The sequence below is a fragment of the Columba livia genome, chromosome 9, assembly GCF_036013475.1.
Source record: "Columba livia isolate bColLiv1 breed racing homer chromosome 9, bColLiv1.pat.W.v2, whole genome shotgun sequence".
In the NCBI taxonomy this organism is placed as follows: Eukaryota; Metazoa; Chordata; class Aves; order Columbiformes; family Columbidae; genus Columba; species Columba livia.
This window is the reverse complement of record NC_088610.1, coordinates 7,095,822-7,122,421: the sequence shown is the minus strand read 5'-3', so window position 1 is coordinate 7,122,421 and position 26,600 is coordinate 7,095,822. Positions and strand designations below refer to the sequence as shown.

The following is a 26,600-nucleotide window of genomic DNA, read 5'->3' as shown; positions in this document are numbered from 1 at the left end:
TTCTTATTTGACAAAATGTTCAAAGAACAAACCCCACCAGAAGCACTTAGGAAAGCAGAGATTCCTAAACCCAGCACTGCTGGAACTGTCACAGCAGTTACGCCAATTACATTACTGTTGCGTATCAATGGGCTAACTTAAGTCCTCCTCGTTTCTATAACTGTTTAGTCCTTTAACAAAGGAACACAAAGACTACATAAGCTAATGCTTGCAAGCTAGGATGCAAAGTAAATCTTAACTCTAGGATTAAGTTAAGGATCCAACTTCCGCCAAAAAAAAAAATCCAAGCAACAATAATAAATATGACAATCTGACGTACTTATACGTATCAGATTGCCCATATGAGAACGAACATACTGCAGATAAACATATGCTACAAACTGGCGATATAAACTATAATTCACAGTGACTGGATGCAGTGTGCCTGTAATCTAAGTCTTAAATACAAAAGATGTGTATTTTGTGACTAGCAATTGCCTGAGATGGCCTAAGGCACGTTTCATTTAAATCTCAGAGAGCACGGCACATTTTTGAGAGCACAGACTAATGCTACCATCTCTTTCAGATGTCCTTGTCTGCCCCAGACATGGCAAGAAGCCCAAGACATGGCAAGAGTCAGTCAGGACTTGGTCTCGATGCGCACTCAGTCTGGACAGGACCCGTAAGCACAACAGGTCCACCCACAGGCTGGCCCTGAGCACTTCTGAGACTCAGCCCAGTAACTGCTGAGCACCCTGGCTCCCCACCTCTAAAGCACAGACAGTAAACAAAATTTAGAAAGGGCACCCCAAAGTCAGCACTTGGCATTAAAGAGTTCAGTTTTCTGATAAAATCTTGAGGTGCAACACTAGTAATGTAACCTTCTTCTAGCCATCTCCTTATTTATACCACATTTTAACCTCCTGAAAAAAATGAGTTTTCTGGCTCCACATCCACCCCTCCCCAAATATGTATCTTGTAAACCCACTATGAAACACGGCCTGCCTGTCTAATAACATTTAGCATGATGTAGCTTTCAAGCACCAGAGCCCAGGCCAGAGAAGGCAGCAGAGAAAGCAACCAATGACAACGTGAGAGTCGCTACTGATTAAAGCCTCAAGGGATCTTTTTAATAATATAAGGTTGTATATGGTTATGTGTGTGCAATTTATGCATAAAGCCTTTGCCTAATTCCACTGTATTGTAAACAAGTACATATGCCATAAGGGAAAGTCACCAATGCGAACACCACATTCTGCTTTATGTGCACAAATCCCAGTGCAAAGGCAGATGGAGGGGCCAGTTGTGTTAAGCCCAGGTGATTATGTCACAGGTTTGGGGTTTTGTTTTACGTTTTCTTTACCAGCAAACTGTCCATTAACTTCTCTGAGAGCAGAAAGCAAAAGGAGAGGAATTTGTGAAGTCGGTAGTCCATATGGCTGGTAGTGAGTTAATCTGCGTCTAAGCAGCAGGTAGCATGAGCCAGGCTGTCTGTTGGGGTTGTTAGTAACCTAGGGGCAGATCATGGAACAGCAGGGAAGAGGATAAACTCAGCCTACAAATACAGCCAGGAATGTGGCAGGAAATTATTTTTGAAAACATACTCTGAAGCATAATAGCAACAATCAGACAGTCAGACCATGTGTATGAAATCTATCTGGACTCAGGGCACACAACAGGAGTGCACACAAGTGTGTCATAAAACAGATTTGGTATATACTCCTGTGCCCATATATATATATTAAAAACATACACCATTCAAATAAAAAGTACATGTGTTTCAAAGTATATCTAGACAAACATTGCTTTCCCCTACAATTCTAAGCAAAACAATCATCATTTATTTGTTTATGCCTCATGCAAACTGTCTGCCAAATAGCTTTATAAACATATTAATTATGTTAACACCAAGGAACAAAAGGTAGAATAGCAAAACCTGAGATGTTCAGGCAACAAGACAATATTTTAAAGGGAAAAATTAATGAGGAATCAAGCCACACGTCATGAGAACAGCACAGGATAAAGTCTTTGCACCCCCAGTACAGACTGTGACACTGGGCAGGGAGTAACACGTGACAGCCAAGAACCAGGTGGCACAGAGGGACACCACCTCAGACAACCTGCACCAGACTTGTAGGGCAGGCCAAAATAAGAACCAACACTGTTACATTTTCTAATTTAATTTTTAAAACATCACTCAATAAGAATTTTGAAGTTTTAAGTTTTTCACCATTCAGGATGATAAGACAACAAACAATTGTCTAGGTTGGAATACTTTATTTCAGTCATCTTTTCTAAATCATCACTGGCAAAACCCCAGATAACATTATTCCTCCAGCTATCACCACCTTTAGGATGAGAACTGGCACATTGGACAAGTTAAGCAACATGACACCACATAGCCGGTCTTATTTTGAGGAGAAGAGGTGAAAGTTAACAATCTTCATGAATATGTGGATAAAACAGTACCAATGGACCATTTAGTTCTATAACCTTTCATCTTCTACATCCAGTACAGGAAGCCCAGGAAAGAACAGAAGAGCAAGGCAACACTTCAGCCATATACTTTCCTAGTCACGAGGAATTTGCAGCTCAGGAACTTCTGGAAGCACTGCCTTTGTATTTAGTACCAGCAATTAGTGCATTAGTAGAACTTCTATATTAGCCTCAGCAAAGAGCAGCCCTCTTAACTGACCATAACAAATTGCAAAGCAGTTCAACACAGAGGGAGATACTCAAGACTTCCCATCACAAGTGAGAGCTATTCTTCTCCAAACTTAAGCACCAGAACAAATCAAACATGACAGATGTCATTTGTATTACACGTTAGTGCACTACAGGAAAGCCAGAGCCGCTAGTAATGCATGCTTTATAAAAACCTCCAGCACAGACTGCATAGTTAATAGAAAAGAAAGGAAGCAATAAGGAATTATTTTCATTCAGTGATTCTGATTTTCTGTGTAGCCACCTGGAAATACAGAGTTTTTCTGAAAGTGGTAAAATTTTGAAACATGGATGCAAAATAAGACTTTTAAATAAGAAAAGTAGTGTCACTTTATCTACAAGGCACCTGACCCCTGAAAGCAGATGCCTGGTAAGGTGAGCACTAGAACACTTTTCAGGTCCACACACAAAGTAATGCAGCAGGGAAGTTTTGACAGAAATAACGCTCCTTGGGATTAATGTCTGTCCCCAAAATTGCAGGATGACAGCAAAAAAGGACTCCTCTCAGGTCCTGCAACAGGTCAAAATATTTCTCTGCACCGAGATACACTTGTTTCAGTTGAGTAAGGAGAAGAAGAAAGGAGAAGCAACTCTTGAGAGGGCTGGTTCTAACACTGCGCTGATCCTGGTATCACTCAGGCATGAACAGTGTTGGGGCAGAGCTCAACCTCATAGCTCAGTTATTTTGTTGGTATCTCAGCTGGCCCTGCCCAAGCTGCCCAAGGACAGACAAGGTGGACACAGCTCCCTTCTCTGATGGGCTGAGAGTGCTTTGGACTGCTCAATTCTTTAAAGAACAAATGGAAAACTGTCAAGTTAATGGAGAGGTTTTTTGTGTGCTAATTATAGCACACAAAATGCCATTGTCTGTGCCCAAGGCTGGGTCACACACTGTTGTTACAAAGCTTTTGTAACTCTACTAATGCCTTTAATATAAGCTCCTATTAATTGTATATTCAACTTAATTCCTAAGCTCCATGCTACTGGACTGCACTAGCCAGGCAGCTGAGTGTAATTACAGCATGCTTATAGTGTGCTTAACCCGCATTTACAAAGTGTGTTAATTCTCATGATTCTGTTTTAATTTGGTGCAGGATTGACAGCCTGTTGAGATTTTGCCCCACAGATCAGATCTAGCACGAGCGGCAGCCAGGTAAATACATCGTACTACCCAGTGACTCTCTTGCTCTGCCAGGAGGTGAAACAGTGCTTCAGCCTCCCTTGGGGAACTAGAACTACACTATCCCTCCAGCTCTCCACAAGCTTTTTCCTTGTATGCACTGGCTCATTTAGAAATCTTTATCTCCAAAACAGCCACCCTGATGGAAGGCATAATCAGGAGTCCAGGGCAAACAGGAATTCCTACAATTGCCACATCTGCTCAGGGATCTACAGCTTTCAAAACAGAGTTTCTCTGTCCATGAAGCCCCATAGTTCCAGGTTACTATGCAATATTTCAACAATTCTAGAAACTAGATGAATTATTTCCTCAACTCTTTCAGAACAGTTTTGGACTGTATCTGCAGATGACTGTAGATCATGGGAAACACCACCTTGTCTATTTGCTTTTCCACCTTTAGTAAAAACCTCAGGGACGCATTGATAAAATCCAGCATGCTGCATAAATGTGGAGAGAAGCCAATACTTCATTTACTCGGTTGGCTGTCAGATGTATGAATTGCCATTTTTGAATTACTTAGGAGCACTGAGGCATAGAGGTCTTCCTGGTGCTATTGCATGAGTTACAATTGGATCAGGCTGGACACTACATATGTGCTATAGAGGACAATATGAGGGTGGGCCACGCAGAAATGAGATGTGTTGAAACTTTAGAATGACAATTGCAGCTTGGCTGTATCCAGCACCATTTCCACTTCCCAAACACTCCAATTCACAGGTACCTCCTACCTACAACAGTTCTCCCCCTATCCTCCTGTACTGCTTCTCTTGGTTGCTCAGAAAATAACAAAAAGCAAATAAAGTCCTGTAGGGAAACACCAGAAAGATCAGTGACCTTGATAACACAAAAGACGAAGAAAATAATGTGGTGTTTGCTCTGAAGAAGATCTAAGGAAGGTATCAAATATGGAAAAGGCTGCTGAAAGAGAAAAGGGAATTATTTTTATGTTCAAGGAGCACAGGACATGAAGCAATGGACATGAATTGCAACCAAGAAACATCAAGAAAAATCTTTGCAGGTAAGAACAGTGGCATGCTGGAATTGCTTGGCAAGGGATCTTCCATTCTTCTCTATTTTAAGCACTGGGACACACCCATCAGGCACAGCTTAGGTAAAGAGAAGCTCATTTTAGGGCATACAGACCGTCCTAATGACTTCCCAGGATTTCTTACAACCATCTTTTCTGATTCTTTTAAGCTTTATATTACCTTTTTTGTGTGTCTGACTGTTTCTCTCTTATTAGCTTTTCCTTTTGCAAAAGTAGGTTTAAATGTTAACACACGCTCTTATTATACAACTTACTGCCAATATCCAATCTTTCTCTCAATTCCTGTTTTCCATCCTGAAAAAAGATATAAATAAAAATCCTTCTATTTATTCATGTAACTACATGGATAAGCATTTTCAATCACAATATTAATTGAAATAAAACACATTTATGTACATGTAATTTTTTTTTTTTTTTTTTAGTGTTAGGTTATCAATGAAAACCACCATTTTAGAAAGCAGTTTTCAGCAAAACGGACTTTATCTTATCACAAGAAAAAAGTAACTTCCTAACTCGGAGTAGTGATTACAAATTTCCTTTATTATTTCTTTTTGCCATTTCCTGCATTAAACTCTCCATTAACATATCATTTGATTTCTTTACTTTTGAAAGACAGTTATGTATTTTTCAAGAAACAAAGACAACCAAAATATATGTACTTAAAATGTGTTTCTGTTGTATACTATGCCATTGCCCATGCATATGAGCATGTTTAAACACACACACCAGCAGTAATATCTCAACTTTACAAATTCAGAACCTGCTTAATCTCTGTTTAACGAAATCCAAACAGGGAAGCCCTCTGTCCCCAAATGCTGCTCTGCCTTTATCCCAACAGGCGGGCTCTGGGTTTCTCCCTCGATGTGATTATTGCTGTCCAATTCCTTGCCTTTCTCTCAGAGCCATTCTCTTTATGCTGGATGACTCATTAGCCCCCAGCCCCAGCAGGGAGCTGACATCCAATTAACTACCTGACAGTCCTCCAGTGGCTCCCAGTGCTCCTCTAAAGCTCTGTTTACAAACACGGGCTGTTGCGCCCATAAGGGAGGGGAAGTTGAAAGTCCCCCTGCCAGGCCAGTTTGTTCAAAATCTTGAGAGCCCTTCAAACACCAGCTTTGTAGGGCAGAGCTCGGACATATTGCTTGCAGCAGGATGCAAGTCATCCTAATGGCTACATCTGCGTTGGGCGGGAAAGGGAGCAGCGATCAGTATCGAAACAGGAACGTCGTGATACGGATCTGGGTTTCAGTTGGGAAGCCAAGGGAAATTAGCAGAAGGGGAAATATCATTCAATTCCATATAGAAATGCACCTAAAGAGCATGTCCACAGTGATGTAAAGCTCTGTCAGACAAAGAAATAGGTGTTTGAGTATAAAATTAGAGATGGAGCAACATTTGTGCAACATCTGCACCAGTAGACAAGTCATTTTATTAATTTACATAATAAAGAATTTCCAAGTCCCCCACACACTCAAGCAGGAACACAGTGTTACTTGCAGAGAACACAGGTTTTCACTTTGCAGGGACTCACTGCAGAGTGTCTCTTGCCTTGGATCTGTATGTCCTGGTCTCAATCACTGGCACTAATAGTTCTGCTTAAAGTTTTTCCCTTTAAAGCCAACTCAAGAGAAAATAAGGTGCCCAGAAAACTGATCACTGCCGCTCAATTTCCATTTGGCATTAGCTAAAGCAAGTAACTGTTCCCACTCAGGAACAAATCTGCCCTGGAAAGACAACTTCAAACTTTTTTTGCTGTGAGGAATGCTGAAACTGTCTTGAGAAGGTCTCCACTGTCTCTTCCTGCTTCCCTGGGTAAAGAAAGTAGTGAAGGTGAATCCCTAGGGAAACAAGGAAGCACCAAATCCTGGTTCTTATTTTGTCCAAAGCTGCTCCGCACCATGTAGACACGCTAATAAGATGTTATATTGGGCTTAAGTGCTGCTTTAATTCAGATCTCTCCCTCATACTATTAGAGTGATACAAATAAAAATGTATTGATAATTTAATCCTGAACATTTAGTCTCAGTACTTTGTCTAATGTATATACCATAATAAAGATGCTGACACAGGGATCTCAATAAGTAACTGATCCTATTCGATTACATAGCAGGCAAAGATTTCAGCCAGAGAAGGTCCCCACAGGCAAACACAAAGCAAGACTTTGGTCAGAAATCCCCTCTAACAGCAGCTTTAATAGCCTGAGAGTTTATCCCTCCACCTCCTCTAGATGACTGTTAACTACAGATTAAGATCTCAATATCCTGAATCTGTAGTACCTCAGCGCTTCCAGCCTGCAGCAGAGCAGTCAGCCAGGTGAGCTCAAACCACCTCCAGCAGCAGCATGAGCTCTCGCAGCGGCCTCCCATGTTTTGGTCCCCAACTCACTCACAGCTGCAGCATCCTCTCACAGGAGGTGATAAGAAATAGCTGTGGGACAAGCACTTAGCCCCAGAAATCATTTCTACTCTAACCATCTAACTACAGCTTAAAGGACAGCCTCTGCTAGGAAAGCTTTTGCTGTATCTGGGCAAATTATATTCCAAACTTGTGTACAAATCTACTCTACCCACTAATTGACTGTTCTACCTCATTGCACTATAGGAGTAACAATGATAATTGCCACGTGCATCATGGTCAGACACCAGAGCCATGAGCCAGCCAGCACAGCAGTGCATGCCAGAATGGGAGCTGTGTCACCCTGTCCCAGGCCCTTGGCTGCGCTCCATCTGCAGCCTGGTCATAAAAAAATTAAGGGTAATTTTCAAATTTAGATCATGCTGCCCAGGAAAGTTATGAAAACCTCCAGGAACAGCAATTGCCTAACTTCTCTTGCTTATCACATGTTGCGGTTTTTAGTAGTTGTTTTTTGTTTGTTTGTGGTAAGAAAACACCTGATACCTAGTTGGAATACAGCTTGTCCCAGCTTTTGACTGCTCCAAGTCCTCTCACTGTGCATGTCTAAGAAGAGTTGGCTTCTGTCTTCCCTATACTTCCCCATGGCAGTGGGAGACTGCAGTCAGAATCCCTTAATCCTCTTCTCAAAGCTGAGCAAACCCAGCTCCCTCATCCTTGTGTGCTCCAGCCTCCTGGCCTTACTGCTGCAGTCTCCAGTTTGTCAACATCTTTCTTTAACTGTTAAGACCAAACCTAGATCCAGTTCTTCAGGTGCAGCTTCACCAGTGCCTGGTAAAGGTCACTAACCATTTCCCTCAGCCTGCTGACTGTGGTCTTGCTAATGCATCCCAGTACTGAGAGCCTTCTCTGCCCACTTCGTCTAGATAGTCATAAAATAACCTGTTCGTTGGCTGTATCAAATCATTCACCCACTGAGTTCTTTCTGCCACCTGTTATTGAAATTGCTACCTTTCTGTGCTCAGCACTTCCAGTTAAGCAAATTATGACAACCCTAAAATTGTTTTAAGCTATAAATGTCCAGGCAGCAGTAAGCCCACTCTGCCTGGAGACCATCTATGCCCATGAAAAAGAAAACAGCCTCTAACTACACTGTTTTGAATCCTGTGGCATAGCCCAATTCACTTGTGAAAGACCAACAGATGGACAGAAAGAGACACCCTCCTCCCCCCTTTAGCTGGTACCAATTCCCATTAAATACTCTCCTGTGTCCAGACAATGCATGCTGACCATTCAATGTAGACAAAATTGCAATCCACCTTGATGAACTTCCTAACAAGTTCTGTGTGTCCCTCCTTGTTCCTCCACCAGTCACGCTATCTCACTAAATTTCCCTCTAATTAATTCCATATTAAGCACTGAAATCTGCAGGGACCTCTCAGATACCCCTTGTCCCTTTCTGTATGGACCCTCTGGGTCCACAGTGGTAAGCCCACTGGTAAAAAGCCGACATCTGTGCGGCAACTCACAGGCTGCAATTTCAGGTACAGCATGTGTTGCACCTTGAACTACCCTCTCATTTCAGACCCCACCATTGAGACCAATTAAGTACAGAGCACGCAAGGAGCCGACCAAGTGTCGCGTGCTGACTATAACCACAAGGACTTAGAGGCCACAAATCTGTTATTACCAAGCTGTTCCTGACAGCAGCCTGCTGCCCCAGACAAAAATAATAGATTAGGATCAAACAAGTCTCCCTCTGGCTTGTCAGTGGGACTTTGGACCACACCTTCCACCCAAAACTTTCCTCTTCTCCTGCTTCTGAACACCTAACCAGTTCCATGCTAACAAGGTGGCTGCTGAGTCAAGCATGAGCTGAACCATATGTTCATAATTAGTTAACTTCTTGCTTTGTCGATAGAGGCACTATCAATAAATCAGCAACAGCCCGTAGTGGCCTTAGGAGATGCAATGAGCCGCCCCCAGCCAGCACAGAGCCCTCCCCTCCACATGGGCGACTGGCCGTATTTCATTCCAGCTGTGGCATTGTGCAGTGAATTAACTTTATCCTCAATTTAAAAAGCCAGCATGAAATCAAAAGAGACTTGAGAAAAAGAATAAAGAGTAGGAAAGAAAGAGAAGAGGAAGGGGTGGGAGGAGAGGGAAAAATCCTAACAGGTCAACTAAAAAAATAGTCTGGTGAATGACAGTCTATGGGGATGGATCCACTTAACCCATTGCTGCAAGGCTGGTTGTTGGCAGCACATGAACTTTCAAAGACATTTTGTCTCTTACTGCCCAGCACTGTGGTCAAAGGTTTCTTATTACATGCTGAAGGAGGAACCCAGGGATAGAACTGTTTTTAAATCAGTCCAACACGTTGTTAAGTAACAACATAGATAGGGGAGACAGGCTGGCTGGAGGCGAGAATGCTGCACATCCCTGCACTGCATTCAGCTGCATACCTGAGCAAATAGTGGCATGACCGAGGTGTATCTTGCAAACAACACAACTTCCAGCAGAGTACATGGGGGTCACCTGTGCTCACTGCTCAACTCTGAACCACAGGGATGCAGTTATATAAGAAAATATACCCATTTGGGGTTTCTTTCAGTGGTGTGGGTGGGGTTTTTTGTGTGAGGGGTGTTTTTTTGTTGCTGTTGGTTTGTTGTTTGCATGTTTTTCTTGTTGTTGTTTTTCTGGTTTGTTTCTTTGTTGTGTGGGGTTTTTTTGTTTGTGTTTTTTTGTTTGTTTGTTTGTTTTGTTTTGTTTTTTTGGGTGGTTTTTTTTTTTTTTTGCGGGGGGACGTTTGTTCTTGGTTTGTTTTTAAATATGAATGAAGAGAGTAAGCTACAATAGCTCCAGTGACAGTCCAGACCTGTCACTCCACAAAAAGCTCCTGTTTTCTCAGTTTTTTGATACCAGACTGAGATTAGATATTCCCTGTGATTTAGGAAAGCGCATGGCAATAGAGAGTGCTGGAGACTTCTAGAAAGCAATCCACAACACCTGAATCCAGAGCCTGCCTGTTCTAAGGTCCTCACACCTCCATGTACTACAGAGTTACTCAGGCAACCTGATTATCACCTACAACTAAGTACTGAAATGCTTGTAGCTAACTGCCAGTGCAACCATTCTGCCGACAGGTTTAACTGAGACAAAGTCTCTTTTGTTAGAGATGCACTTGAAAAGGTGGGTGCTCCAAGGTGGAGGAAGTGCTGTTGTCCCTCCCAGGGCTGATGGAGCCAGTGAAGATGCAGCCATGAAAGAATTCCCTTCCTCTGTTTCTGCTCTTTTCACACCAGCCCTGGCCATTCACCATGTTCCCAGGTTGCTTCTCTGTCATGCGTGTCCCACCTGCTTTCTTGCTGCCTCCCATAACCGCTCCCTCTGAGAAAAATCTGCTGTTACCATGGCCTCTCCAGTCTCCTTTGCAGGAGAAACCAGCTGCCTTCGCTAGCAGCTTCTCTTTTCTTCTCAGCCAACTCTCCATCATTTTGCCTCCTCCTCTGCAACAGAGCTGCTCAGATTCATCCACATATCTACTGTGTGTGTGGACACACAAAAATTGCAAAACAAAACATCCCTAAGGGGTAACTGAGGCTCAGGGAAGTCTGTGTGAAAGATGTGATAACAGGTACAGCCTGTAATTGTGAAAAGTCTTGGAAGCTGCTGATTGATCTTGGAAATATTCAACTCCATAACCACCTTTTAGGAATCAGGAGTCCTCCTAGCCACAAAGCCACAGACATCACAGAATCACAGAATGTCAGGGATTGGAAGGGACCTTGAAAGATCATCTAGTCCAGACCTCCTGCCGGTGCAGGAACACTGCAGAAGGTACAAAGAAAGGAATTTGAAAGTCTTCACACCAAAGAGAAAGCAAGAATAACTTCATAGCCTAGTGGTGAGGATAGTTGTATAGTTCCCAGGGTAGGAAAAAAAACAAACAAACAAAAACTCATGTGTCCTGCTTCCAGTGCTGTTTTGGATTTTATAGCAAGCTTTTCTGGATAAAACCCAGGAACTGCTGCTAGTGCAGAAAGACAGCCCAGTCCGTCTCCCCTCACCCAAACAGGTGCTTTAACTGATGGGCTGGAGCCCTGGTCTTGTTTGAGTGTTCCCTCTTTACTATGAGGCTCTTCTGCTTCATTTTTATGCATTGAAAAGCCAAAAATCACCCCAAATCTATGGATGTCTCCTACATAATTTTAGCAGAACTTTTCTAAGTTTTAGATGATCTGTCAAATCCATCAACTAAAATTTCCGGTTCAAATGGAAGCTGAGATCCTGATACAAAACTGCAAAAATCACTCTATTCCTTTATTATTTCAATGGCATTTGTAAATTAAATGTTAGATGAAGCCTTCAACAGTAACTGCTAGTAGCTTAGGAAGTCTGTGCAGTGATAAGCACTTTCATGAACTTCTTTTTCAGAATACGACTGAGAGGAAGCTCCTAAATCTTTAAACATTATCAAAATATATACTTCAAAACCTAATTTTAGAAATAACATCTGCTGAATATGAGCACACAGCTCTGTGCTACCTCCATGCTATGTTGTTTTTCTATGGTACAGATACTCCAGAATATTAAGGAGTTGTCTTAAGGCTCAAGTTTCTGGGCCTATATGTACACAATTACCCAAGAATGTTACCTTAAAAGGTCTCATAGTTGCAAAAAAAACCCCCAAAACACCCAAACTCAACGCTTTAAAATTGGAACTAGGCAAATCTTACAATAAGAGGAAAAATGTAAAACCAAAATCATTGTTTGTCTCCAGACTCAAAGAGTATGATTTATGCTATTTTGACCCTTTACATAGACAATATTGATTTTAGTACCAAAAAAAAAAAAATCCAAAACAACAACAGCAACAAAAAAAACCCCACCACAAAAACCCAAAAACGAAACAAAAACCAAATCCAAACAAACACCAAAACAAACTTATTTTATTTTGATTCAAAAAACAGGCTGACAATAACATTGCTCCAGTATGGGGAAAATACACACGTTTACATCATTAGACAAAATTAACCAGTCCTTTTGGGTTTGGAAAACACTGTTTGATCTAATTCAAGATATCCCTACTCATTGCAGGAGAGTTGGACTAGATGACTTTTGATGGTCATTCTATGATTTTATGAGCAACATCCAACAGCTAATAGTACCATCCCAGATTAAATTAGTTCACTTCAGATGAACATGCTGCTTTTCAAACAACAGGACACACACTACCTCTAAGAGGGAACATTGACCTGGGCCAACAAGGGTCCCAACATCATGTCAGGAGGCTGCTGAGCTTCAGTGCTAGACACAGACAACAGACCAGTCATCGGGGGTTCTGTAGATGGCATGAGGTCTCATTTCTGTCTGTCTAGAAAGATGAAACAGAACCCATGGGAGCTTCTGGGCAGCGCAATAGCTGCCACTGATGTCTTGGTTCCTTCCAGTCACATCAGGCCTAGAACACAAGAACTCTGAGCCACGAAAACACATGTTCTCTCTGAAGCTGCTCTGTTGCAGCACACTAACCTCTGCTTGCTTCCTCAGCTGCACTATTACAGTTTGCAATGGAATTGTAAAATAACAGTAAGGCATCGATGAATCCTGCTCTCTCATCCAGGGGCAGTTAGAACCCAAAGACTTCTCATTCCTTATTCACTCTGAGGCCTTTTTACACTGCTTTGGCACAGTACAAGGCTGCCAAGTAGATGCAAACCTCCCCCCGCCTTTCACCTCCAGCATAGCATAAAGTATAACTGGACAAAACAAAACAAAAAATAAATCCTGTTTGTAGTTATTGTCCACTGCACATCATTGCTGCAAGGGAACACACGCTGCCATTGAAGAGTATAAACTTTTTCTTAAAATGAAATTTCAGCAAAAATTCAAGGGAGAAAACAGCTCTGATGTGTTTTGAATGGCATTCTTCTTTTAAAAGGCTTTGGGACTTGGAAGACATTTACTCTTTTAATCCATTATATCAAAATCATTGACAAAATCACAATGAAACATTTTGTTCCTTCCTAAAAACAAAAACCAAAGAGGGGGAAAAAATCTCTCACAGAGAATTAAAAAGCATTCAGGTTTCATTCCAACGAGCTGGGCGTCAGGACCTCAGCATTCTTCGAGAAAAGAGATTATTGTCTCCAGCTAGCTCTAGTGTAAGCCTGTAAAATCCTCTGCCAATCTTTTAGATGAATTACCAGCCAACTAATTCCTTTTCATCACCAGTTCATCGAACACTACCTGCATGGACTAGGAGCTGGAAATTTTATGTATACAGACAGAGCTGTTTTGGTGAAGTATCTCCCTAGTGACATACTGTTTTAACTCAGCCTTTGAATAGTGTGCACAAAAACCCTGACATCTTTCTCAGCTCATGACAACAACACCCTTCACCTTCTGACCCTGACACATTTCCACACATGCTAGGATCTTTCTTTCATTATTGATTAGGGAAGGCAATGCCATACAGCTCTGCAATGAAGAGATGCCCTCACACATATTTACTCAGATCAGTGATCTCTGCCAAACCTCCCAACTGCCAGCCAAGAATGGAAAGTGCCCAGCTCTGCACCCAAGGAGAGATGGAGCAGAGCCAGACTGCCAACTCCTGAGCACCAGCCAAGAGGAAAACCACTATTAAATAGGTGAAACCCAGCACATAGGTACTGGCAGCACAGTGCACGTTGGAGGTGCTCACAGGCCAGGCTCTGAAGCAGGCAGATGCCTTGCATCAGTGGTTAATTAGACACAGGACCGTTCAGCTCTGCATCTCATCCCATGAAAATTCATTCTAATTTGGATGAAACCCGTGAGCTAAGCTTTTCTGGCAGGTCTCCCTACAAAATAGTTTGACTTCAATAGAAAACACCATGGAGAAAAACATGGCTTTTCAGTCCACCAGTCTTTCTCTCGTAGACTCAGCAATTTCCCCCAAACCATGATGGTCAACACTCATAAGCACAGTCAAAAGAAACTGTTTCCATCATCTCATCCAGCACATACCAGAAAACATAAAAAGAAAATTGCATATACCTAAATGCACTGTGTGCCTTCATTTCAAACCAGAAGTGGTGAAGCCACCATGAGAATTGCAGCCAGGTAGGACATTAACTCACCACTCTTGCTGTGAGAAACTGCAGGTAAACTAAAAAAGGTCTATTACAGCTTTCCATCTTGAAGTCATCCTTTTAAATTTTTGCTCCTAAATAGCTGGGAAACTCCACGGTACTAGAGCCCAACAGCACTGAAGACTCAGTTTGACTAACAGCATTTTACAACAAATAAAGCCCACAGGTGTATTTACTGCCAGCTGACAATGATTTCAAAACTAGTAACTGGTGTGAGAGAATGATGGAAAAGGCAAACATTGCCCTAAAATGTCCCAGGAAGAGATAAATGAGATAAAGATTTGCCAACAATTCTCTCTAAAACATCGGTATGTTACACAGCAGACTGAGTAATTTTGGTCATCCATCTAAAAAGCAGGTTAACTTCAGCTGGAATATTCCCTGAGATGAGTTCCTGCGGTGGGAAGATTGTAAAAGAACCTGCCTTATTTGACCTAAAAAGGAAAGACCATATGTGACAGCGCTCTGCAAAGACATCAACGCTAAACACTACAGAGGGAGAAGAAGTGTCTAAACCAAAGCAAGAGCTTGGCACAAGGACAAAAGGGATTATACCTGCTATGAATACATTCAGACTAGAAACTAGAAAGTGTCCAGCCATCAGAGCTCAGAGTACGGTGTAGCCTCACAGTGGGAATAACGTAAGGAAAATAACCTAATTAGTTTTAAGAGGGAGATTGAAAAGTTTAAGAATGTCTCAACAGCAGGGGACTGGATTTGGGAAGTGCCTTTTAGTCCTGCGTTCAAGGAGGAAGACTGATCAGAGAACAACCAGAACTTGTATTTGCAGAAATATTCATTCAGAATTATTCTTGCAAATCAGCCTCATCAGGCTTAACTAATCACACCTTTAGTCACCTACAGGTTAATGTCTGGGGTAATAACAGTGATAACGTGAGCCTCTATTTTGCTGCTAATACACCAACCACTCTTGAGAGGGACCAGAAGCACCATAGCAACAATACAGCAAAATAAGTGAAGAGCATTTGGGGTGGGTCCGGACACTTGTGGTGTTCGCATGAAAAGTAACACACACTCTAGGAAGTCCAGTATAAAAGTTGAATTAAACTATTTGTAAATATGATTATTTTTCTCCTCTGTGCCATCTCTTCTGTGAACCAGTTCACAATGGTACAAACACCCTCTTAGGGTCATGGCTATACACACACACACAAAGTTAAACCAGAAAAATCCAAGTTTTTTGTTTGTTTTTAATCTGAAGGATTAGCTTCACCACTGTCATTTAAACAACAAAAACCCATTGAAATCACAGAAGAAATTATAAGTACCAAGAACACATGTGAATAGACACATTGCAATACATTAGTGTATTCTCAAAACTTCAGGAAAGACTCGTTATGACGCTCAAAGTGAAATCTGATCTCCATTGAAGCAATACTGTAGCCTTGATAAACATTTCAAACTGAACTTTATTTTCGATTGAAGTACATCATTAAGCACAAGCAGTAATATCTCTGAGAGGAGCTGTCTCAGATGAACAGGAAAATAATTAGCAGATGATTGTTACTTGGTTTGTTTTACACTATACATTGATGTGTAATTGCTACCATGCCTTGAAGCTCTTCTATCACCATGCATGACATCCACGAACAATTTTGCAAGATTAGTTCTTTTTCTCTTATACCAACAGCTTTTGTCCTTGTCTCCCAAAAGTTATCTCCCCAAACTTATGAGGCAATCTGATTCTGTCATCTCTTTCCCATGTACCATCTTTCACTCCCCAGCACTGGTACTGTGAGTTGACATGAATTCCTTGAGCTCAGAAAGCAAAGCACTTGCAAAGCCCAAACCAACATGTGTGGAAGCAACAATGGAGTGAGCAGAGGTTTTCTTCATACTTGCTTTTCACTCCAAGATTGTGCCTATACACCTCCCACCACTTTCTTCTGAGGCAAACTGCATGCCTGAGCATAGAGAGCTCTGCCAAGAGGAAGCGGAAACAGAGCCACCAACACTGTGCCAGGCAAACGGTCCCGTCCGGGAGCAGCTCTGAGTCCGCGGCGCTTCTCCTCTGTGCTGGTTTCACTGAAAATGGGCTCATCTTCTTCATGCAGTTAGAAACCTTTCTTCTTCATAGCTAGCACAGTCATAATTTGGACTTAGTTTGAGAACAAGAGGTAACACCCCAGCACAGAGTTAATTCTTGTAATTGCTCTGGTCTGAGAGCCAAGGACATTCCGAGTGCTCGGGGGTATGGATGTGGCAGAGCTTGACTGCCATCCAGAATGGTCAATGAGAGTATTCCGCCCCACATCCACATGAAGCAAGAATGAAACTTTGCCCACTCATCATACCTCCCCAGACACGCTTTTGGACACACAACTCTCCTCCTTCAGTGCCCCCTGAGGACTGAGCTATGAGGTGACCCAGGGGCAGCCCCACACCCCCTGCACGGGGATCCCTTCACCCACCGGGCCTCCCCTCTGCGAGCTCCTCTCCACCTGCCCCCACCCCCCCAGGGCCGGTCAGGCATCTCCCCAGGCTGCCTGGAGACGCCAGGAGAGGGGCCTTGTGCCCACGACAGCGGGCACACGGCAGTCCCAGCCCGAGGCTCCGCGCCTCGCCTCCGCCGCCACCATGTCTCCCCCTGCGGCGGGCGCGGGGTGATGACGTCGCGGGGGGCGCTGGCCTCCTCCAATGGCCGGGCCCGGCGCTCCCGCGCCTCGCAGGCAGCCCCAAGATGGCCGCTGTCCCGAGCGGGCACAGGCCGAGGCCGCGGTGTCTGGAGGGGCTGCGGGCTCTATGGAGTCCTTGTGCCTGGCACGGGGTTGCTCCGGGCGCTGAGGGCTCCTCCAGCCTGTACCGGGGCTGCCTTCCTCGCCGCCCAGCCGTGCGGAGGCGTCCCGGCCCACAGCTTCCCCTGCCAGGTGTTGGCGGCCTCAGGGCTGCAGTTTGTCCCGGCTTTACCTGCCTCCTCCGGGCCCTTCCCGGGCGTGTTGCTGCCTAACAGCCCCAGGGTGGCAGTCCTTGCCTAAGGTGAGGGAGCCACTGCTGCCACAGCACCGGGAGGCAGCCCAGTAGAGGGCGAAGGGACTAAACCGGACCAGTGAGGGATGTGCTGAGCCTTGGCGCTCACTGAAAATGTTTCATAGAGCTGCTGTTTCTAATTAGTCAAAACATGCACCCCCTATGCACAGCCACGCAGGAGAGGAGTTGGCACCTGAAGAGTGTGGGTTACCGCAGCAGTGATCAAATGTATTGTGCAGAGCTGAGGTTTGGGAAAGGTAAAAGGTGACCCAAAGCGAGGTGTGTAAACACTGTTGGAAAAAACATAAGGCAGGAGATGGCAGCGGTTTAATTTGACATAGCTGCCGGTTTACCTTGTGCAGCAACAGAGGAAAATACGCCAGTAATAAAAGAACAGGAGGCAAACAGCCCTCTTGGTTTGTATTGTCCTCGAGCCTTCCTAACGGGGTAACCACTGAGCTTCCTCCAGGGCAGAAATGAAAGGTTGTGCCATATGCCAGCCCGGCCTTTGGTCCAGTCGCACCCTCCACTGGCCACAGATTGTGTCTGTGGGAAGGTCAGGTCACCCCCCCCAACAGCCATTGCCGTGGCAGGGGGCAGGATGCTGACTGAATAGCTGCTCTGCTTTATTCCTACCATCCCCTACACTATTCAAAGACAGACCCTCAGTGAAGAGATGTTTGTTTTGATTTATTTTCTGGGGAAATCTGATGTGAATTAGAGGTGACTATTGGCAGAGAATCTCTGCCTTCCATGCACCTGCATATGGCTTTTGCAACATTAACCTGTATGACAGTAAATCTTATACCACCATCACAGCATTTATATCCTGAGATCTCATGGAAGCCTGTGGATTGACAGGAAACTAATTCCCAATACATTTGCAGGAGGTTGTCACTGCAGACTATATTGTTCTATACTTTCTTCCTCAGAACTGTCCACAGAAGTGCCCTGAATCTTATTTGCTTCTACACACCCCTGGGAAGCTGTGGAAAACCCATTCCCTCAGGCAGGCATGTGGGACAACTTGCTTCTTCCTGCTGCATTTTACAACTGCAAACAAGACTTGAAAGCAAAACAAAACAAAAAACTCACCAGCAACACCAGCAGCCCTGCTCTGAACATGGGGGATGCTTCGCTGGATCCCTGCTTATTTCCTGGAGTGAAACTCAGACACACCAGTTCAGTGCTGTCCTGAAGTGTGTGAAGGCTTTTTTTTCCTCCCTCTCCTTCTTTTCTTTTCCCTCCTTCCTTGTGTTGATTTGTGGGGCCAGAATGACTTTGATTTCAGCAAGTTTGCTGTTTATTCACGTCACAAGTTTGACAGCTTTACACCAAATCAGATTGCTGGGTTTCAGGAGAGCTCTGAGGCGTCACTGGGAGCTCCTTTAGATTAAACTCGCCTCCCCGGTCTCCCCCCTCTCCCCCTTCTTCAGAGCCATTTAAACCTCGCTGGGGCTTTAACAGAAACGTGCTCCCAAGACCTGAATTTCGTTCTGCCACTGACATGGTAAGTGCTCTTTGCATTTCTCACGACCTGGAGGCAGAAAAGGAGAAGCTGGTCTCTTTGCCTTGGGGGCTTGCAGTAGGTTTTGTGCCCTCTTTAAGATGGGTAAGGAAGAGGGCTCTCCTCCACCTGCAAGAGCAGCCTCTGCTGCTGTGCCTGCCCGTGGGGGAGGAGATTCCCTGCTTGAGGCTCCAGGCTCTGCCGTTGCCTTGCAGAGATTTAGACCTGCTGTAAATGGGGCTTATTTGAGGCGGGAAAAGAGGTGAATTCAGAGACAACCCCAGGCTTTGCTACTGTGCGGTCTGGGACTCCTGCAGAACTGCAGGGGCAGAAGAAAGGTGCGAGCAGCCTGGAGGTGACTCTGCTGTCTCTGTGCAGCTTTAGAGCTGAATCAGGCCCCCAAGGTGGGAGGAACGGACCGGCCAAGGACAGCCTGAGTCCTCCTTTCACTTTAAACCCACTCAGATCCTAGTATTTCCCACGGGTTTGCAGGAAACTCAGCCACCTTCCTGGCGTTCCTCTGCCCGGATCCCCTCTGCTGCGGGGGGCTGCGGCGGGGGCGGCACTGCCCGGAGCTCAGCGGAGGCGGCGGGGCGGTGCGGGGCCACCCGGTGCGGCGGGGAGCGGGCACTCGGGTCAGGGCTGGGAGCTCCCACGGGGGCAGGTGGCGCCTGGTAGGGGCGGCCGGGGCTGCGGGGCTCCTCTGGGGCAGGCACCTGAGCAAAGCCCGGCTGGGACAGGAGCGGGAGGGGAGCGTTTCCCCGCGGAGCAGGGACCAACCCCTGGGATGCCTCTCGCCGGGATGCTGCGGGGCCGGAGCGGGGCTGACACCGCCTCCCCTCGGTGATCACCGCAGCGCCGGGGATGAGGAGGAGGGAACCGTCCACCGGGCTCCCCATCGCGATGTCCCCTTCTCTCCGCAGAGCACCGGCCGGCCGTGCCCGGAGCCGGACTTCTCCGGGGGCCCGGGCTGCGCTTACCCCTGGGCCGGGGTTTCCAAGGAGACTTGGGCTGCCCTGTGCTCCGCGGAGCCGCCGCCGCAGCTCGGGCCGGGCCGGCGGGAGCCTCGGCCGCCGGGTAAGTGCGCACCCCGCGCCGGGGAAGGGGGGATCCCGGCCGCGGTCCTGCAGCCGGGCTGTGCGGGGGAGCGGGCGCGGACTAACCCTCGGGTCTGCTCCCACAGGGCAGATCTGCAGCCCGCAGCTCGGTGCCCAGGAGGCGGCGTGGCGGGGAGACCAGTTGTCCTCCCAGCTCTACAGAAACAAGCAGGTAAAGGCTCCACAATCTCAGTGGCCTCGGTTTCTCCCCGCGAGGTTCCTGAACTTTGTATCATGTATCGTACCTTCTCGGTTGGTTTATGGCACATCTTCCTCTTACTGGCACGGATTTGGGAAACGGTGGAATACCACTTTAGTTAGATGGGGTTTTGTTCCTTGCTTGAAGTATTTGCCTCCCCTATGTTGTCCCATGAAGCTGGAACAACTGTTGTGGGTTTCCCTATTCATCCATTCCCTCTTACAGCACATTGCACCAGCTGCCTTGGTGTTGGAGAAGAGCAGGGGTATGACCAGGGAGTCCCTCAGGCTCTGGTGATGATGCAGAGCTTCATGCTGTTGACTAAAAATACATAGAATTTGTCCTCCAGAGTCCACCAGGATTATCTTCATGAAAAATGATTCCACCAGAATTACCTACTTATGTGCAGGATGGACCATTTTGACCAACAAGCATTTCCATATTACATTTTGTTTTTTCTTTCATTTTTTGTAACTCACATCAAGGGACAGGGGAAACTGAACAGTCCTAGATGAAGAAACCTCAGAGAAATCACATTGATCAAATACTTGGAATGATATTTTGGTACAGTGAAGTTGATGGAAATTCATTTACCAACTTCAAGGTCCCTGAAATCAAACCCCAGGCTCCATAAATCTGTGTATTTCTTTCTTTGGATCTACCTTGATCATTTAAATCTGTGCTTTACAGCCTGCAGTCAGCAGATGCCCAAGATCCTTGGCAGAAGAATCCTTGTCTTCCTAAAGAAGCTTCCTGAGCTATAATCACAAAGCAAAAATCTCACTGCAAATATGTGGATTTCCTATGGAAAAGTGTCAGGCCTCTGCAAATCAAAACATAGCTGTTCAGTTCTTGGGACCAGGGATTATCTCAGCTCTATCTGTGTGCTGGGACTGGCACAGTAGTGTTCAGGAATGAAGGGATCCCTGAGTAGTACTGTATCAAAAAGAAGCAGCTGTATCTTCCTTCTGTGCTCTACCGCGATAAATTGTTAGTCTGCAGCTCCTGCTTCTCCTTTTCCCCACCAACTAACTATAAATGGGAATGACAGGGGTGTAAAGGGTTGCTTACTACTGCTCAAGAGGAGATCTGGCACCTGCTGCCAGGCCTGTGGCAGGTTCTGGCTGTTCAGGGTTACCTGTAATTCTTCTCTGTTATTATTCCATGGTTAAAGGGTTTTGTTTGTTTGTTTGTTGTTGGTTTGGGGCTGGTGGGTATTTTGTTTGTTGGTTTCTTGTTTTTGTTTTGGTTTGGTTTGTTTTTTTTCAGAGTTATCTTCTCAAACACTTGCTAAAGAATAAAGGAAGTCAAAAGTGAAAACTAAACAGTCATGCCACTTAGATTTACAGAGACAAGAGGCTGGCGGGGATGGGTTGAGTTCACAAAGCAAACACCCAGATCATCAAATCCAAGCAGCCTGTACCATAGGGCAATTGCTATTAAGTTACAGAGTCAACATCTATTCATCAATATCTCTATTCCACAGCTTCAAGATACCTTGCTTCAGAAGGAAGAGGAACTTGCTAGGTTACAAGAAGAAAATAATAACCTCCGACAATACCTGAATTCTGCCCTGATTAAGTGTTTAGAAGAAAAAGCCAAGGTATTGTGTTCAAATCTGTTGTATAGACATGTGCAGAAGAAATGGGCTAAATAGGTACATGCCATTAAAATAAGTGGAAAGTCAAAGAGTGTAGACAACCTGCAGTGTGAGATCTATTTAACTTCACAGAGTTACCAAATTACTGGTCATTGGCCTGAGGTGACAATTTCCCCCAGGAATGACATCCTATCAGGCTCTGACTGTGGAGACAGTATAGCCCATGGCATAATTTAGTTTAATTGATAAGTTAAGTTCATAAGAAAGGTTAAATTATTCCATCTAAAACTTTTTGCAGTGAAAAGTTCAAACTTCAGCATATATATTTAATGAATGTGTCTGTTTTGTCAATTATCCATTTTGATAAGGAATAATTTTACTTTTTTTACATTTTGGGTGTTTCCATTTTATGTGTGTGGTTTTTGTTGTTTTTTGTTGTTGGTGGTGGTGGTTTGTGTTTTGTTTTCGTTTTTTTTTGTGTGTGTAATTTTCCAATGATGTGCTTTATTCCTTTATACTAGAATAGCAATATTCTATTTTTTTTCCAAATTTATCAATTAACAAGCTGTGGGGGTTTTTTTAAGGTAAAATACAAAAATAAACACTTCAGGTTGGATAAAACATTCTGTTAAACTGTTAAGGGTTTTTTAAATGACATACTTTGATTCCCTGTCTCTCTTCCAAAAGAAAGATAATTGTTTCTGGTCAACTTAAATACATTTTGTACTGTTCCAAACTTGCCCCTGAAACGAAACTATTAATTATTTGCTCAGCTTTGTAGATTGGGCATGAGGTAAAAAGACCTGTAAAAACCAGCAGACTTTCCTTTTACATTCTATTCTGAGTTGACAGGGTGTCCCTGCTCCCAGGCCAAGACCTGGCACCTGACAGCACCAAAGATCTCCTTCATTGGTCACCCACCCATGTCACATGGAGGAGAGACCGTGGGGACTGTGGGAGGTGGCTGAGCAGTGAATATGTGACACATCAGGGAGCTTCCCTGTTATTCCTGCCTTAATTTGACCATCCCAGGCTACCTAAAGGGCCCTTGTCCTGGGATAATGGCAGCTGCGGTTGATTAATGAGCTCAGAGCTGCTCAGTCTACTGCTCTGAGCACTCCCTGGCCAGGATCACACCTGGCCCAGTGTGACTTGCCTTCACATCCTCCCTCTTTGTCAATCTGCCACATCGCCTCCATACCCCGCTCACCTGCCAAACGCTGTTGGCAGCAACAGCGCAGAGGAGCTGCCGGACAGCCAGGCGGGAGCTCTCATTTCACGCTGTACTGAATGAGAATGCGATCAAAGCACAGGCCTTATTGACATGGTTAAATTCTTCTCTTTCAGGGACTGGGTTGTTGCAGAACCTGTAAAGACACAAAATAGTCATATTCATATGTTTAAGCACAGGGTAGAAGAAAAAGTATCTCTTGTAAGGACAGTAGACTTATCTTACCCATCTAAGGTGTGAGTTCAGAAACATGTTGCTTCCAGGTAACTAGAAATTCAGATTTTAATCTCTCTCCACCTTTTTTTTTTTTTTTTTTAATAGAAACTGCTGTCCTGCCATGGCCAAAAAACCTGTGCTATTCTCAAAAGCACCAAGAGGAGATTAAAAGAGGACCACTGCTTTGTTCCTCAAGAAACTCCTCATGCTTCCAAAGCTAGAAGGAACCTCTTTAACGAATTCACTGCCTGTGAAGAGCAAGACAGCCCTGCCATGGACAGCTGGGTCTTGCAGATTTTAGGATTAAAAGATGTCGACACTATTGATGAAACTTCAGCTAACTACAGTGCCCTGTCCTCAGACCTTGGAAAAGACACGTACTGTCTGAACCCTGGTGAAGCAATAGACTACGACCACAGCGAAGGAGCAGCAGTGTATAGCTGCACTCACATGCCTCCAGCTAACAGCAGCACCCATCCATGCAGTGAGGACTCTTCCTTCCTTCCACAGTTTTCTTCAGCACCATGTGTCTCCTCACCAGTGCCAAGCATTTCTTCCCTCCCAGCTTATGGCTTGCCTTATTTGACTGGTGATCTGTCACCCAACAAAACAGAAGTGGCCTTCACAACATCTTTAAGTCCTCACAGCAATGTGAGAACGCACACCTTCCACCAAGGACAAGCCTTTGTGCGCAGGGATGATGACGGAGGATGGAGATTCACCTGGGTGCCCAAGCAGGCTGAATAATGTGACTGCTCTGAGGGTCAGCTGTAGGGGATACTGGGGACAAACACTTCATCTTGTGCTTGAGACAGGTTCAGGCATCAAAAATGAGCCCTCCTGGCCTCTCTTAAATGCTACTTTGTTACCTGCCAACTCCTCCTTCCCTGCCAGATTTTTACAGGCATAACACTAGATTGCACCTGGACAATTACCTGTCCCAGGCCAGATACACAAATCGGATCCACTTCTCTTGTGCCTGTGTTGAGATACCTGCTTTTACTTGCTTCTTTTTTTTTCTGTCATCAGCTATTCCTTGTTAACTGGTAGTTTCCAGGCTGGAGTACATTTTGGGAATACAGTTTGGAAATATCACCTCTCACAGGTATCCACAGATGACAAAGGAGACATAGGTTGGAAGCTGAGGATCAGCAGTGTCTAAGTGGTTTGTTTCTTTCTTGGCTACACAGCTTGCCTTAGATTAAGGCAACCGTGGCTATTTGTTAACGTGCTACACTAGGCTGACCTACCTACAGTCACATGGTGCTGTCATACTCTTTGATGATGCCTCTGTTGCCTGGAGGCTACTTAATTACAAGTGATTCGGCAAGTTCAGGGGATTAAGAGACTAATGCGTTTACTACATTGTGTTTAAAAGGTATTTTGTTCTGTCAGATAAAGAGAGTTTTAAAAGTTTGAGCCCTGGAGCAGTAACTAGAATTGGAGATGCTGTAGAGTAACAACTGCCATTACCAGCCAAGGCCCTGGCCCAATGTAGTAGTGGCAGAAATTTTCTCATCTCTGGGTAATGTTCACTCAAAGCACTTATTTTTTCTGCAAAGGATGCATCTCACTAGTCTTTTGATGGATTTTCTTCCATGTTTACCTGCCTGACGTTAAAAGCCCTTATAAAAGGGAGCCACTCCTGGATTCATAAGCAATTTCTGTGGCTTCACTGGAGCTTTTTTTTTTTTTTGCAACAGGAAGAGCTATGCTGGTGAAACTGAAGGTTTTCTTTCTACAGAACAACTTCTTGACCTCTTTGTCCTGATCTCTGAGAGCACAGAGAGATTTATCTGCAATCAACATCAACCCAGAGTCAGGGCTCCTTCCTCCTCCTGTAACCCCATGCTTGCTGTTGGAAATGTTTCTCCTGGTTTGGGGAGGCAGCATCAGTGGTTAGAGTGAGACTTTGCAAACCACAACCCTCAACACTAGTTCTTGCCTCTCCATGTCTCTGCCTGAAGCCAAGACCACCACCACACCTTGAGAATGCTTTAGAATCTGTGGAAAGAAGGTGCTCTGGCACTGCACAGGACTTTCAATAACACTGCTAATGATATGAAGTCAACTGACATGAAGTAAACTCACCAGTAGTGTTTTGTGTTACCTTTGTTTTCTGCTTTACAGCAGTTTGATGCATAGGTATTGGAAATAGAGTGGTTTTGTTATTCTTGCTTTCAGAATGGTCCTAGTGACATTAAGGAAGTACTTAAGTAAAAATTACTGTAATTGAGGATTTCCTACCAGTGGCCTATTTTCCTAGAGAAAACTGAATATTCCTTTATTTTTAGAGGATAAAAATAGCTCCTAAATAGCCTCTTGTGCCTTAGAATTGCAATATTTGGGATTCTCCATCAGGAGCGGTAGTGATTTCCCAAAAGATTTCTAAATAAGCTCTATACCTCTAGGTAATTACTTTAAAGACAGTCATGGGGCAGACTTCCAGAATAGGCAATTTGAAAGCGTTGATTGTAGGCATTATTGGACTAGATTTGGAGAAGAAAAAACAAAACCAAAGAAACATCACACACAGCAAATGATGCAAATACAAGTACTTGTTTGGGGTTTTATTGCAGTCAGTAAAAATGTGGCCAGCTGATGAAGACCAGTCAGACAAGACCACTGTTTCTCTAGCACTTTTCTGCCTTTCAGTGAAAGCAGAAGGAAAATAGTGTCCTACCAAAAACTCATTTCTATTAATCTCTTCCTGCCCTGCTATATAAGGTAGCATTGAAGAAAATACTCCTGTCACTGAAGTTTTTATTGGTGTGTGTGGTAGTGTAAAAAATGCCTGACCTTAACATTAATATGTGATGGGAAACTGGGAAACCCTGGTATGTGTGGTGTGGGGTGTGAACAGCATGCAGGGCACAGACACTGTGGCCAGAGGATTGCATGCAAAGTAGCTACAAGATGCCACATCTTTTGAAGCAGCTGTAAAACATAATTAGAGAAATATCTGTATTTTCTAACACTATTGAATGCTATTACTTATGTATTTCAATGCTATGGAGTCAGCAGCAGTAATAAGTACATTTGCCCTGTAAGCAAATGTTAAATCCTGTTGTTTTTTTCTGAAAAGAGAGAAAACCTTCCACCTGTTTGACATTTCCTTTCCACATTTTTATATCGCTGCATTTGAGAACTTTTCCTGCAGAGAGCAAGAACAAAGGCGTCAGATCTTTGGTACAATCTCCAACTTAGGCTTCAGTAGGAGCGAACTGATGCTTGAACCTTTGCCAGCCTTTTGTAAAGGGCTGACTGGCCCATTGTCTTATAGCAAATAAGTTATAATTTTAAGTGGATAGCTCACTAACTAATTTACCTGAATGAATCC

General features: G+C 44.3%; 2 protein-coding genes across 3 annotated transcripts in view; one reads left to right on the top strand and one right to left on the bottom strand.

Annotated features, from left to right (window-relative positions):
* Window positions 1–18,639, bottom strand: part of OSTN (osteocrin) — a 102,909-nt gene extending 84,270 nt beyond the window's left edge. The window contains exon 1 of one of the 2 annotated variants that reach the window (XM_021280608.2): window positions 18,506–18,639. In XM_021280608.2, coding sequence (XP_021136283.2) covers window positions 18,506–18,535 — 30 coding nt within the window. In that variant the 5' untranslated portion in view covers window positions 18,536–18,639. Of the gene's footprint in view, window positions 1–14,410; window positions 14,483–18,505 lie in introns of those variants that run through there. The other variant, XM_021280607.2, reaches the window with a different exon arrangement.
* A 733-nt stretch (window positions 18,640–19,372) lies between these two features.
* GMNC (geminin coiled-coil domain containing) lies at window positions 19,373–26,115 on the top strand (the record flags this gene model as incomplete). Its single annotated transcript, XM_021280546.2, has 4 exons — window positions 19,373–19,994; window positions 20,101–20,186; window positions 21,700–21,816; window positions 23,366–26,115. Coding segments are annotated over 4 exons (1,467 nt in total), but the record flags the coding sequence as incomplete, so codon positions are not given.
* Between the last annotated feature and the right edge of the window lie 485 nt (window positions 26,116–26,600).